This window comes from Vombatus ursinus, unplaced genomic scaffold (genome assembly GCF_900497805.2).
Source record: "Vombatus ursinus unplaced genomic scaffold, bare-nosed wombat genome assembly UNPS02014770.1, whole genome shotgun sequence".
NCBI classification, from domain to species: Eukaryota; Metazoa; Chordata; class Mammalia; order Diprotodontia; family Vombatidae; genus Vombatus; species Vombatus ursinus.
This window is the reverse complement of record NW_020954548.1, coordinates 33,497,711-33,511,600: the sequence shown is the minus strand read 5'-3', so window position 1 is coordinate 33,511,600 and position 13,890 is coordinate 33,497,711. Positions and strand designations below refer to the sequence as shown.

The 13,890-nt window shown below is 49.8% G+C and overlaps 1 protein-coding gene across 18 annotated transcripts in view; it reads left to right on the top strand.

Moving 5' to 3' along the window:
- TRAF7 (TNF receptor associated factor 7) overlaps positions 1 to 13,890 on the top strand; it is a 58,312-nt gene that overhangs the window by 30,762 nt on the left and 13,660 nt on the right. For 11 of the 18 annotated variants that reach the window (XM_027862726.1, XM_027862717.1, XM_027862718.1 and 8 more), the window contains 5 exons: positions 788 to 845; positions 3,760 to 3,854; positions 8,370 to 8,486; positions 11,486 to 11,578; positions 12,822 to 12,855. In XM_027862726.1, the coding sequence (XP_027718527.1) occupies positions 794 to 845; positions 3,760 to 3,854; positions 8,370 to 8,486; positions 11,486 to 11,578; positions 12,822 to 12,855 (391 nt within the window). In that variant the 5' untranslated portion in view covers positions 788 to 793. Of the gene's footprint in view, positions 1 to 787; positions 846 to 3,759; positions 3,855 to 7,939; positions 8,258 to 8,369; positions 8,487 to 11,485; positions 11,579 to 12,821; positions 12,856 to 13,890 lie in introns of those variants that run through there. The other 7 variants (XM_027862728.1, XM_027862722.1, XM_027862729.1 and 4 more) reach the window with 4 other exon arrangements.

Genomic DNA, 13,890 nt, shown 5'->3' with positions numbered 1-13,890 from the left:
AAGAAGGGTTTGGACACAGTGATAAGGACCCTGAGTAGCAGGAGGACTCTGGGCATAGGGTGTTACTTTGGGCCCACAGGCACTTTGGGGCTTCCCTAGGACAGAGGTGCAGAGCCCAAGGTCCCACACGAGATCTCCCAGCGTGACTCCATTTCTTACAGAGGTTCCTTCCATTGAAGGGTCTCTGAGGCTGCTGCTCTGTGCCCTTTGAGGCTTATGGCTGATTCTGGCATCTTCCCTGTGTTGTAAAATAGGAAGTGAACTGATTATACACAAGGCTGGGGAGAGGGGGGAGGCCAGTGTTTTTCTAAGGTTCTGCTGATTAGGTAATTGATTGTTGCCTTATGTGTTTTACAGATTAATCCTATCCTAAGTATACCTTACTTCTCTACTCATCTTAGTGGACAGAGAAATGTGTGTTAAGTGTTGGGCACACAGTGCCTAGCCTTGTAAGAAGTACGTAGAAGGCGCATAGTGGGTAGAGTGCTGGGCTGGAGTCATGAAGACCTTAGTTCGAATCAGGCCTCAGACACTCCCTAGCTTGGTGACCCTGGTCAAATCACTTAACCTCTGCCTGCCTCAATTTCCTCATCTGTAAAATGGGGATAATAATAGCTCCCACCTCCCAGGGTTGTTGTGAGGATCAAATGAGATAATATGTGTAAAATGCTTGGCAAACCTTACAGTGCCATATAAATGTTTACTATTACTATTATTAGAGCCCTTTTTAAAAGGCCCCAGGTTAGTCTTTAGGAATGTGATTATGTCATCTCTGTTCTCTCTTTAGACCAGAATGGAGACTACCTTTGGTCCTGCATTTTCAGCTGTTACCACCATTACTAAAGGTGAGCTCCTGCCAGGATCCAGGTGCTAGTCTGAACCTGCCACACAGACTTTGGTCCTTTTTGGGGGGAAAACTTGGGTGGGAGAGATCAGGGAGGAGGAATTCCAGTTGTGAATTCACCTGGAGAAAACAGTCAGGTGCCAAAGCCAAGAGGAAGGAGGTGCTTAGGATCCTGAGATCATCACTGTAGAAAAGCTGGAAAAAGCCTTGGAGGCTATCTAATCCACCCTCCTTATTTTGGGGGGAGGAAACTGAGTCCTAGAGAGATGCAGTGACTTGCCCAAGGTGACACTGAAAAGCCAAAGTAAGCTCATGGGCTCCCCTCTTGTCCACAGTATGGCCTTGCCCCTAGGGTCCTGGTGGACACCTCCTCCCTTCTGTTGCTGCGTAGGTGGGTAGATCAAGTGGGTTAGCCTGCTTCCCTCCCTTTGAGCTTGGTATCCCGAGATCTGAAAGTGAATAAGCATTTACTTACTTTAAATAACAATAATAGCATTAAGTTCTCCAGCTGGAGGCAAAGCTCACTAGAGTTAGAGGAGACAGATCTGGCAGAGTTTCAGGAAAACTTAGGAGCTCTGGGTTTTCAGCACGAGCCTTTTTATGCTCCGTCACTTAATCGTCCTTCAGATCAGGTCGTTCCATGATGGCAGCAGCCTGGGCTCACACAAAGTGCTTCAAGGAGACTGGTCTCCCTTCTGTGGTTTCTGAAGTGTTGTGTATGCAGCCCTTAAAGAAAGGAGAGCAGGCCATAAGAGTGGGCTCCTTTGGTGGACCTCTCTCCCTGCCCCATCCCAACTACACACACACTCCCTCCAGCTTTCCTTCTCTGCAAATTTGGGTAATGCCTGAAATATACTATCTTAAGGAGGGAAATGTGCTGAACCAACAATCATGCTAGTATCTAGCTCCCTGGGCTGATTCCCCCTTCTTCCTCAGCTGGAGCCTCCTTAAGGCCCAAGGAATCTTGGCACTGGCCTGAGAGGCCCATGGGGTTCCTGGAGGCAAATATTTTTCCTTTGGCCCACCTGCAGAGTAAGCATCCATGCTCTAATAGGACTGTGGAAATACCCAGCCAAAACCAACCCTCATTTATTTACTTGGCACTGTGCAAAAAATGGCTACAAACCATACTTTCCACTCTAAGGCACTAGCTCTGGAACACTTCAGATGAAAGCACAACTGCTCTTCAGCCTGGTGTAATGGAGAGATCCTCAGTAGAGGGTCAGGCAGCCCAGTCTGGGCTCTGTCTCTAGTAAACTCTGGTCCCGACGGTTCATCCATTCTCTGGTCTAGCTACAGTGTTCTTAATTTGAGTGCTTTCCAGTTACACAGAATCTCAGGAGTTAGAGATCTTCAGACCGGCTAGTCCACCTGATCACAAATCTCCACAACATGTGGCCATCTTGCCTTTGCTCAAAGACCTTCAGTCAGGGGTCACCTGCTGCCTCCTGAAGCAGCCCACTCCATTTTTGGACATTTTGCATATCAACATCATTGTTAGTTGGTTTTTCCTTCTATCCGGCCTAAAGTGGTCCTACTGTAATTTCCACCTGTTGCTCCTGGTTCTGCCTCTGGGGCCAAAATTAACAAGTCTGGCAGCTCTCTCACATAGCAGCTCTTCAAACCCTGACTGTGATTTCCATCCCTCTCCACTCCTGCCCCACTGCTTCCCCTCACCCACCCGTCTTCTCTTCTGCAGATTGAACGTCTCCTTTTCTTTCAGCTGATCCTTATATGGCACAATCTGAAGGTCCTTCACCATCCTGGTTGCCTTTCCTGGATGTTTTCCAGCTTATCAGTGTTCTTCCTAAAGTACAGCCACCCAGAACTAAACACAGGACTCCAGCTGTAAGCTGGCCAGGACTTTTACCCCATCGTGCTGGGTACTGTGCCTTCCTTAATACTACAAGGAGCCCCATCACTACTTTGGCTATTGTCAGGTGGTACCAGTTAGGTTGTTGTATGTAAAATTGTCTCACCTGGGAAGCTCTAAGTTGGTCCGTAGTTGGTCTGAACTGGGTCTGAGCTAGGCTAGGGCAGGTTCTCATGTATTTGGCTTTGGGACACAGTCAGAAGCTGTTCAGATGCCCCCCTCCAGGTTTGATTCTTCCTATCACTCTTCCTGTCCCCAAACTGGACTATGGGGAGAATAGAGATTATGGTTAGAGCATAGGTTAGACCAGAGCTTCTTAAACTGTGGGTTTGGCAACAGTAAAAGGTATCTGAATGCACAATGACCAAAAATTAATTAAAAATCAAACATATACTGAATCCAAGGTGTTTCTGGCCCACGTTTGCATCATGCAACTTCACTGCCACCTTGGTTCTGAACACAAAGCATGCCCACTTTGCACTTCGAATGCCCTCAGGCCACACAACAGCAATGAATGCTGCTGAACTCAAAAGGGGTCTCAAGTGGAAAAAGTTTAAGAAGCTCTGGGTTAGCAAAGGTAATGGAGATTCAGCTGCATCTCATGCCTAACAGGGTTCCTGCCTCAATGGCTCCATTTTCTCCTAAAGGTGAAGACTTTCCCTTCCCCTGCCCCAGATTCTTTCTAGGAATAATTTGAATTTCCCTTCATGCTCTGTCAGTTGGTTTTCTCTACCAATTCAAAGGGCATGATTTCTTTATTTGCCCTGCTCTTCCTGAGGGTACTTACTTAAGTTGACAAGGATGTTTCTGGTTTTGCTGAAGCTATGGTGAAAATGGTATGTGGTACATATTGCTCATTTCATCTCCAAAAGCACACGCAGAGCTGTGGATCCGAGCCACGTTGTGTTTCTTCCCTCTCATTTGTCTCAGTCTCCTCCCCCATCCCTCTTCTCCCCATGATCAGCCACCTTTTTGAAACTCAGAAGTTAGACATAAAACACTCTGGGCCTTTTCCATCTGCTAAAACCACTTTTTGTTTCAGTAGCTGATGGGACCAGCACGTACAAACAGCACCGTAGGACTCCCTCTTCCTCCAGCACACTCACCTATTCCCAGAGGGACGAAGAGGACGGCATGGTATGTCTACTGTCTCAAGTTGTCTTTCCAGCAAACTAGTTATTACAGTCAGATAGTAAGCCCAGGAGGCATGACCAGAGTTTGCGGTTGGGGTTGGCAGGGCCTATCCTGACTTCTCAAGGGATGTGAAGGGTTCTTTCCTGCAAGAACGCCATTTCGAGAAAGGTAGGAAGTTGAGGCCATGTAAGGATGAGGCAACCTAGCTGGTGCGTGTGTACATCTGAGCTCAGAGCTCAGTAAGGTAAACTCATCTGTGGCTCTTTTTTTTGCTGTTCAAAGCTGTGTCCTGAACCAGACGGAAGCCTATAGAGCCTTCCACTCTTCTCTGTGGGCTGGGCTGTGAGACACATGGAGAGTGGGTGGGGTGTGGTGCCAGATGGGGAAGGCCTTTTGCCTTAGCCGGTGCCGGAAGATTTGAAGGAAGAACTTCTGACATCTTTGAAAGATCTCAGCCTTGAGGAAGGTGGTGATTGGCAGAGGGGCAGGACACTGTCTGGTTAGTGCTCCAGTCTTGGCACTCTTGGGTGGTCAAGTTCAAGGGCAAGAGTTTGAGATGCAGAGGCAAGAGCAGCAGCCCTCAAATCAGAGGCCTCGGCTCAACTCCTGCCGTTCTTACTTGGTACATGTGTGACTGTGGGCAGAGCATTCACGTTCCCGGAGCCGGGGTTTCCTCATCAGTAGAACAGGGGCTGCACTGGATGGCTTCTGAGACCCTTTCAAGCTCTGCATCTTTGATCTCCCATGTATTCTCAGCACCTCGAGGCGCAGGCAGATGAAACCGTGAAGGGGTTGATACGTCTAGGCGCAATATATCTAGGAAGCTTTTGTAAAGCCCTCGTGGGTACTTTTGATAACTTCTCATCAGTCAGCCTTGGGTTGTTTTTTGGTTTTGTTTTTTATTTTCCATTCCTGTTTGTGTTTTTCATTCTCTTCACGTAAGTACAAAATCATCAGGCTGAGGGCTTTGGTCACCTCTAAGTGCTCTGAACCGTCTGGGAGGGTCCTGATGCTGAAGCTGAGCAAGATGTGGGGTTCTCAGCTACCCTTTTTAAGCACAGTGGAGCTAGAACAAATGCCTCAAACAGCCAAATGATCAAAGATTTAAAGAGATGGAAGAGGGAGAGAGCAATGTTGATGCAACACAACAAAATTGGGAAATCTGGCACATGCCTTGTTCCATTCCTGCCCCTCCCCAGCCCCCCAGAATGTAAGCTCGTTGAGGGATGGGGGATGGTTTGGGTTTGCCCTTTATGTCCACTACCTATCATTGATGCCTTGCACAGAATAGTGCTTAATATTTGTTAAAGTGGTTTTTTGTAAAGGAAGAAAAATCACAAGAACAGGATAAGGGGACAACCCAGAAGCCTGATGATAGGCGTCCCCAGTATCTAGGGAATGTACCCGAGGGGATTTACCCTTACTGGGCCTGAGAGGCCAGTGACACTAACCTTCTGTCCTTGGGGCAAGGGCCCCAAGCTAAAGGCAAAGTTTACCTTTTAAACCCAGGCTCTCTCTTTCTGAATCCTAAGTTATTCTGTTTGGGGATATTTGTAGCTATTGCTGTTTTTGTTTTGTGATGTTGTGTTTCTGTTTTTGCCTTTTTGCATCCTCAGCACTTAGCATAGTAGAGTGCCTGGCTCATAGAAGGCACTTAATGCTTGTTGACTGACTGACTGACCATTGTGATGGCACCTTTTCTCCTCAAACAGAAGTGTTTTGTATTTTGCTTTTTTTTTTTCTAGGCAGTGGAGTTAAGTGACTTGCCCAGGGTCACAGAGCTAGTAAGTGTCAAGTGTCTGGGGCTGGATTTGAACTCAGGTCCTCCTGACTCCAGGGCCGGTGCTCTATCCACTGCACCACCTAGCTGCCCCTATTTTGCATCTATCCAAGGCTACTAAGCTGTGTCATTAGTATAGATCATTTGTCAAGGGCCCCAACAGCAGCTTGTCCTCCTGAACCTTCATTCCACTGCCTCCTCCACATGGCCACCCTGGCTTCCCGAGCTGTGCTCTACTGCCAGCCTTCTTCACTCAGGAGGCTCCAGGCACCCAGTTTGTCCACTAATAAGCTTTAGTAAACACCTGCTCCGTGCTAAGCACTGTGCTAGGCACCTGAGATATATCAGCAGAAGTGAAACAGTCCCTGCCCTCAAGGTGCTTCCATTCCATGGGCAGACAACTCTATTAGTAAGTATATACAGAATGTTTCCCCAGGCAGGAGCCTAATCCTAGGAGCCTCCTTGGACCTGCGTTTCAGCCACACTCTCCCCACCCCAGTTTCCCATGGCTCAGGCACACAAGCAGTGGTGGCAGAGCTGTGGGCCAACTGGCTTGGCCCTTCTCTCCATTTTTTGGAGGTGGTACTTGGCCTCTTGCTGCGGTTTGGATATGTTCTCTGTGTCTCTCCTGGTTTTCCATTGCCCGTTAGGATGTTTTGACTCATTTCCTTAAACTTTCCACTCTCATTCCTCTTATGGTATTTCCATGTAAAGATAATAAAGGAAAAGCTATTTGAAGCATTTCTGAGTGGTGGGAGGGCATTGGCGGGATCTGGCAGCCCTGTTGAGCACACAGGGTACAGAGTGAACGTGGCTGCCCTCCATGTGAGAACCAGGCTGGGCGCACCCTTAAAACTGGCTCTGCTCTGGTCATGTACTGTTGGAGTAGTGGAGGGCTCACATTTCAGCCCAGACCCAGTTCCCTCTCCTGCCCTCTCACTGGTTATTTTGATTTTTTTTAACGATTAGAGTGCAGGGTAGCAAAGAGCTCAGCAAGACCAAGCAGTGTTCACTGACGCTGACCCAGGGCGAGGATAGATTTGACTAGATGGAGAGGCAGAGGTAATCGTGAGTTCAGCTTCTCTCCTTTCTGGGCTCTGAGCTCCTGCTAGGGGATTGCCCCTCTTCCAGTAAGGGAGAAAGGGACGTGGCTGGGCCAGGCTTGTATCAGGTCCCCAGACAGTCATTTCTGGTCTTGGTGGGAAAGCTGACGGAATTGGAATTGGAATACCTATACCTCTCTGTCAGGAAAAATAACTACAACATTCACGCAAGGGGAGGATGTGTTTATGGTTATCCTGAGAAAGGTGAGCCACAATTTCCATCTCCTCCATGGATAAATGAGAAAAGATGGGTTTGTACTGTAGCTGGAGGGATTTCCGTTAAGCACAGGAAAGCTTGGGGTTTTAATTTAGTATTTTGGTTTCTTGTTTGTTTTTTTTTTTCTCATACCCTCAGCCTGAGCAATTAGAGCATGTGAACAAAGGAGGTTCAGGCGTCTCTGTTTCTGGAGACGCTGATGAGCCATGTAGGCTCCTGTGGGATGGGTTAGCTCCAGTCAGGTCTGAAGAGGGGGTGGCCACTAGAGGTCCCTTCAGCCTTGGAAGGAATTCTGTCTTTTATGGGATCCTTAGAAACTCCTTGACCTTAACAATCCAAAGCAGCCTCAAGAGTGTTCCAGAAAAAGCAGAGAAGTGTTTGTGGCTTGAGCAGGCCCCCTCCCTTTCCCCACTGGAGGCATGCATGCATGGCTCTTCTCAGGCTGCAGGGAAGGTATCACTTTGCTTTCCAGAAAGAACAACTTTGTATTTGTAGATTTAGTCCTTTGCAATTTTAGCTATTCTGTTCCTTCCCTAAATGCCTGCCCACTAGGTCAAATTGTCTGATTTTCATGGCCTGGCCTAACCTTCTGGAGGATATAGAGAGCTCAGGTTTAGGTTTGCAGCAAACCCCTTTTCAGTGAGCTCTGAGTTCCATGCTAGCACCTCCCTCCCTACCTAATCGCTGGCTAGATGGTGGTGAACAGCGAGAGCCCAATTGCCTCATGCCATGCCTACCCCAGCATTCCCCACCCCACCCCCCAGCCCCAAAGACTGGTGGGAGCAGGATTCTGTATTGGCTTTTGCGCTGCCCCACTACATACAGGAAGCAGGAAATGGCCCAAGAGTGTCCTCATTGAATTGAATAGGAGGAAGTTACTCCATTGACACAAAGAAAGTTGGCAGATGTTAGGGAGTAAAACAACACGTTCTTGGGCTGAGGCTTCTGGGCCAGTCAGCCCGAGGAAACTGCAGGGAAGGCCCCTGGTGCTTTCTCTTTCTGTGGGGAGTGATTCTGTTTCAAGGGACTCTGCTTGTTCAGTGCTTCCACAAGTAGGCCCTAGTGGGATGGGTGGAGCGGAGCCTGGTGCATTGACATGAGTGTGTGACCGGTGCTCATGCTTGAGAGACTTCATCCTGCTTCGTCCTCACATCCCCTACTTTATGGGGATCACCAGAGGCTGGAATGCAGCAAGGCTCAGAAGCCAAACCTGAGCTAAGCCGGGGCTTGCTGTTGCCTGACTTGAGGGAGCCTCACCACGGCTCCAGAGCCTTGGAGGATACGGGGGTGTCTGCCGAGCTGCCCGGTAAGCCAGAGCACTGAATCTGATGGGCAGTGGCCTTAGAAGTCACGGGTGACATTTCCTGAGGTAGGGCCTGAAGCTCACTCTTGTCTTTCTGTCTCTTTTCCATTTGCAGCCCCCGATCAACACACCTCGTCGCTCTGATTCGGCCATATCTGTCCGCTCCTTGCATTCTGAATCCAGCATGTCCTTACGGTCCACGTTCTCCCTGCATGAAGAGGAAGAAGAGCCAGTATGTATTTGGGTGGTGTGAGGGGTCAGGAGAAGCGTGTGCAGCAGTGTGGAGACCCCAGGGTTTGAGCATTCTTTCAGTTGGCCATAGAATTTAGAGCTGGAAGGGGCCTTGGAGGTCATTTAGGTCAACCTCTCCATTTTACAGATGAGGAGAGTGAAGCCTAGAGAAGTGACTTGCTCAAGGTCACACAGGTATCAGTAGCAAAGCTAAGATCAGAAGCCCGGTTCTCTGACTCCACATTTCTTATTCCTTCTGCCATAGCACACTGGGCCCCTCAAGGAGGACCCCTGATCAGTGGATGAAGCAAGGGCCTCAGCCACAAGGCATTTTCTCTGAAAGGCACTTAACTGAGAATGAATGCTGCCCTGTCTGCATGATAGTAAGAATGTATGCTGCACCTTCCCTGTGCAGCTTGGTGAAATGTTGCACCGACCTTTGAAGAAATATCCCAGGCAACCTCAGGCATGAATTAATATATTAAACAAGGAATCAATAGCATTGTTCTCTCTGCATTCCCATCTCTGTGGCAGACAGCACTGCACAGACCTGCATGCACCTTGGTTCTCTTCATGATTTTCCTGGACTTTGGTGTTTTTCCATCTTAGTCTGTTTCATAGTGCCCTGGTTGGACGCAGGCAGTCTGTGATTTGGGGTAACTTGGCTCACGTCCCTGAATTCACGAGGTTCCCAGAATTCAAGGGGATAGGGGCAGCTAAGTGGCCCAGTGGATAGAGCACTGGCCCTGGAGGGAATCAGGAGGACCTGAGTTCAAATTTGACCTCGGACTAAACACTTGACACTCACTAGCTGTGTGACCCTGGGCAAGTCACTTAACCCCATTGCCTAGCCAAAAAAAAAAAAAAGAATTCAAGGTGGTTTCAGACTTGGTCTGGCCGCTATTTCCCTATAGGTGGCAGAGTCCTGTCCCTGAGCCTGCTCGAGGCAGGTGCCCTTTCTTCTGCTTGGAGCCTGTGTCAGACAGCCACAGATTTAGAGCCAAAAGGCCCTCTTCACCCATCTGTGCCTCTGCAGCCACATTTGCAAGACCTCGGAATTCTTTTTGCAGCATCTAGGCTGACATTTTCTCACGTGGAGAAGAAGGGCTTGCAGAACCATCCGCGAGCTGTGACTGCTCTAACGACTCTGGCGCTGGTCTCCTGTTTGCTGAGGAGTGAAGGGAGCCGGTACCTTAGCCATTTCTCCAGTGTCCTTAGTTCAGCAGATTTTAGTTTAATTCGACACATGCTTTTTAACTTTTTTTTTTTGTTCTTAATTTTTATTGTCATCGTTTGTTTTCACATCACCTTAAATTCCAAATATGTCGCTCTCTTCTCTCCCCAGTAAGCCATCCCTTGTAATAAAAAGGGAAAAAGTTTTCTTAAAGCGTTCAGCAAAAATAAGCAAGACACCAATCCAGACCAACAGTAGATGCAATATATTGTATGTCACCTCTGCAAAGAAGGAACAGAGGTGCCCTTTCTTAGCTCTTCTCCAAGACCAGGCTCGCTCACTATAATCACACAGCATTCGGTTTGGGCATTTTGGCCTTCGTTGTTGTCCCTGTCTGTATTGTTTTCCTTGTTCTGTTGACTTCATTCTGCAAGCCTTCCCATGCTTCTCTCAATTTTCCATATTCTTCATTTCCAACAGCATGACAGTATTCCGTCACAGTCACATACCACAGTTAGCTTAGCTGGTCCCCGATTGGCAGGCATCTACTTTCCAGCAGACATTTATTAAAACTCCCACTAGGTGCGTGGCACTTTACCGAGCTTTGGGATACACAGGTAGAAACCACCCAGAGCCTTGCTTTCAAAGGCCTTACAGGCCACTCAAAGAGGAAGCCAGGCACACAAATAACTGACTCACAGGAGAATGCACTTCTGTGCAGAGGAGAAAGCCAAACAAAATCAGAATGCTTCTTGGAACTGGAAGAGGAAAGAGGCCTGGAAGGGTTGTGGGAGAGAAAGGGAAGGTTTCATGAAGGGCTGGCCCTTCATCTTAAAGGAGATGGGGGAAGGAAGGAGCTGTGTCTGAGTTCAGGACAATGTCTAGCTAGAAATTGCCTTTGAGTGATGCTTAATCCTTGAGGAAGTTGTGTGGGCAGAGGGCCCACCATCTTGGGGTAAGGCAGCTGACTCCATCCCCAGAGCAAGACGCTCTTCCTGGACTTGTGGACTGCCTCTCTTCATGTGGCACACAGCACATTGTGGGTGCTTTGGGGGTCTTTCCAGAGGGAGGGAGATGGCCCCACCGTGACTCTGCAGCTGGGTCATGGTTGTTACTGGACTGGCAGTGGCAAAGGGGCTGCCTGTGCTAAGATTTGGAAACTCCTTGAGGGCAGGAATTGTTTCCTTTTTATGTATGCATCCACGTTGCTGAGTACTGTGCCTAACACATAGTGAATACTTAATAAATGTTTATTGGATTGGATTTGAATACCAAGGCTGCATTTGGCACAAGGCATCGGTGGTCCTTCCCTAAACGCCTGTCCACTCAGTCAGATCCCTTGTCCTTCCCTCCTATGGCCTCTGAGGGAGATGGGGATTCGAAAGGATTCCAGTAGCCCTTTCTAAATGGATTTAGTCAGTTAGCCCTGGCTTGGGGTGCATGTACTAAGCAGCGCACCGTGGCCCACTAACTTCAAAACCTATCAACAGGTGGAGTGTCTCCTTCAGTCAGCTGTAGTAGCCTAGTCAGCAAGTACCCTTTTTTCCCCAGCCCAGGCCTCCGCAGCTTTGGTGCCCAGTAGGCCGGTCCCTTTGGGGCCCTCCTTGAGCCCCTCATTCTTGGTCCTCCTCAGGGGGAGGCAGGGAGGCAGGCTTGGCTTCTCAGTGGACCTTTGTGTTGCCCCCTCTGCGTCTCTGCCTGGGGGCGGCTGGCCTGACCCGGATGCTGAGGACAGCCTTTGGAGGAGGTTTGCTTCACCCTGGGACAGCGGCGGCTTTTGGCTTTCCTTCCAGTGCCCTCAGCCTCCCTCTTCCTCTTGGTTCCAGGAGCCTCTGGTGTTTGCGGAGCAGCCGTCAGTGAAGCTGTGCTGTCAGCTCTGCTGCAGTGTGTTCAAGGACCCAGTGATCACGACCTGTGGGGTAAGGAGCCTTCCCCCTCTGCCCCAGAGCACCAGGGCTGTGGGTCCATGCTATGCTTTCTCTTTCTACTCAGGGTTTGCAGCCCCCAAATCCTCAGTGGTGTAGTGGATGTGGGTTCAAATCCCCCCTCAGACACTTACCAGTTGTGTGCCTCTGGGCAAGTCATGGAACTGAGATTTGCTACCGAATTTGGAAAACCTGCCACCTGCAAAGGACCGCCTTAGTTAGCTGGATTGAGGGCTCCAGAACCTGCCTGCCTTGGGCTGGGGGGAGGAGGGGTGGAGAGAGGGGGTGGAGGAAGGGGGAGCAGGGAGAATAGGGCACAGTCATTGGATTTGGAGCTAGGAGTGACCTTTGAAGTCGCTTTGGCCCATCTTCTCTATTTCCAGCTGAGGAACTGAGGCCTAGGGAAGGGACGTGACCTGCTCAGGGTTACACGGCAGGTTAGTGGTCAGAGCCAGGATGAAATCTCAGGTCTCCTGACGGCTGCTATGTCTGAAATGAAGCATCACTGTAATAATGACACGCGGCCTTCCGGGCCCCAGACCAGAATTACCATCCAACGCTGACCCCATGGGGAGTGGTTCTGGGGACAGGTTCCCCTCTGTTGTTTCCCCCACAACAGATTCCGGGGGTTTCTACAAGTCACACCTAAATGTCCTCTTGTAGTCACCTTGTCCTGGTAGGAAAGGCAAAAGAAAAACTGTTCTTCAGCAAGGGAGTCAGGCCAGGCCACTGAGCTGAGACAGACAGTGACCAGCCAGGCCGTGGCCTTCAGACTGCCCGAGCGCCTCTTGTTCCACGTCCTTAGTGATTCAGGGGCTCAGTGGGCAGAGGCAGATCCCATGTGCCCCTTGAGGAGGAGCCGTGGGCTCAGGGCTAGAGATCTCAGAGATAGCTCCCTAATCCAACTCCTGTAGTTTACAGGAAAGGAGACCAAAAGAAGTTAAGTAACTTGCCCAGAGCCACAGAGATAGCCAGTAGTCGCACCCCTGGGATGCCGGCTCAGGTTTTCTAACTCCAAATCCAGTGTGCTTTTCCCATCATGGGGGTTTGGGCTCTGGTTCCCAGAGCATGCGTCTGTGCCTGTGCCAGGTGAGCTAACATGTCTCCTGGCCCGGGCTCCCTCAGGGAGCGGGCCCCTGGCACAGGGCTGGGGGGTGGGGGCCGGGCCCGGACAGCTTTTGATAACTCTCTGAATTGAGAGTCCCGTCGTCAGCCCACTCTCTCATTGTCTCCACAGCACACGTTCTGTAGAAGATGTGCCTTAAAGTCTGGTAGGTACTCAGTCCTCTGCAAGCCTGCCTTGTATCTCTGCCAGCTTGTTAACTTTCCTCTGTACAAAAATGCAGCCAACTTCACAGCCTGGAGAAGGGCTTTTTAAGGGCGTCCCAGGGTGCCGCCTGGCATTATTGACGGATGCCGCTGCTCCAGCCTAATTGTCACCATTAGCAGCGAAGTGCTTTTGGGATTTGCTGCGATTAAAATTCCAAAGAGCAGATCGGAGATGCCTGAGAGCTTCCAAATGGGGGTGGGGGACAGAGAGGAACATGCTCTATGACCTCTCCAGCCCTTCTGTTCACCTTCAACGGGGGAAGTGGGGCAGGGCAGGAGCCATCACACGTCTTGCCACGTCCTTGGGGATGCTTGTGCCCTCTTTCAGACAATCACTCCAGGGGACGTGGCTAAAATAGCTAGATGTTTCAATAAAAGAATAAAAAATGGCCAAGTACTTCCATTAGCCCTAAGCTCTGATTCCATTGGGTTGAAGGTGACTAGAACTGTGAGCCTGAGCCCTCACCTGAAATTCCCCTCTAGATGGTGTTCTGTGTTAGGAGTGACCAGTTATGATTTGGGTCAGGTGGAGGAGCGTCAGCCCAACCCCGGGTCAGGGAGTGCTCAGTAACTTTGACCTAGATGCCAGATATCCTGCCAGCTCCATCTCCTTGGTTACCGCCTGCCTGACAGTCCCAGTTCCCATCCTTGAAGTCTGCCCATCATCTCTCTCTCCTACCTGCATGGTTAGCACCCGCTCGTACCTTCTGTCCTCAGAGATAGTGTCTCTTTGCAACCTGGCCTAACAGTTGGCCCCATGCCTCTCCCCTTATCTGAGTTTGAATGAGGCTTAAGACAGGCTTTTGGAAAATTGGAGATCTTGGGGTAGGGGTTATAGGTTCCTAATTCTTTCGTCTTATGACATCATTCCCTTGGACTCCCAGATCAGAAAACCTGTCCTCCAGGGCAAGCCGGCCCCTCAGAAAGGGCAGAGGAGAGAGTTTCCTCTCAGGGTCTTTGTGTTGCCCCTGCTAGGG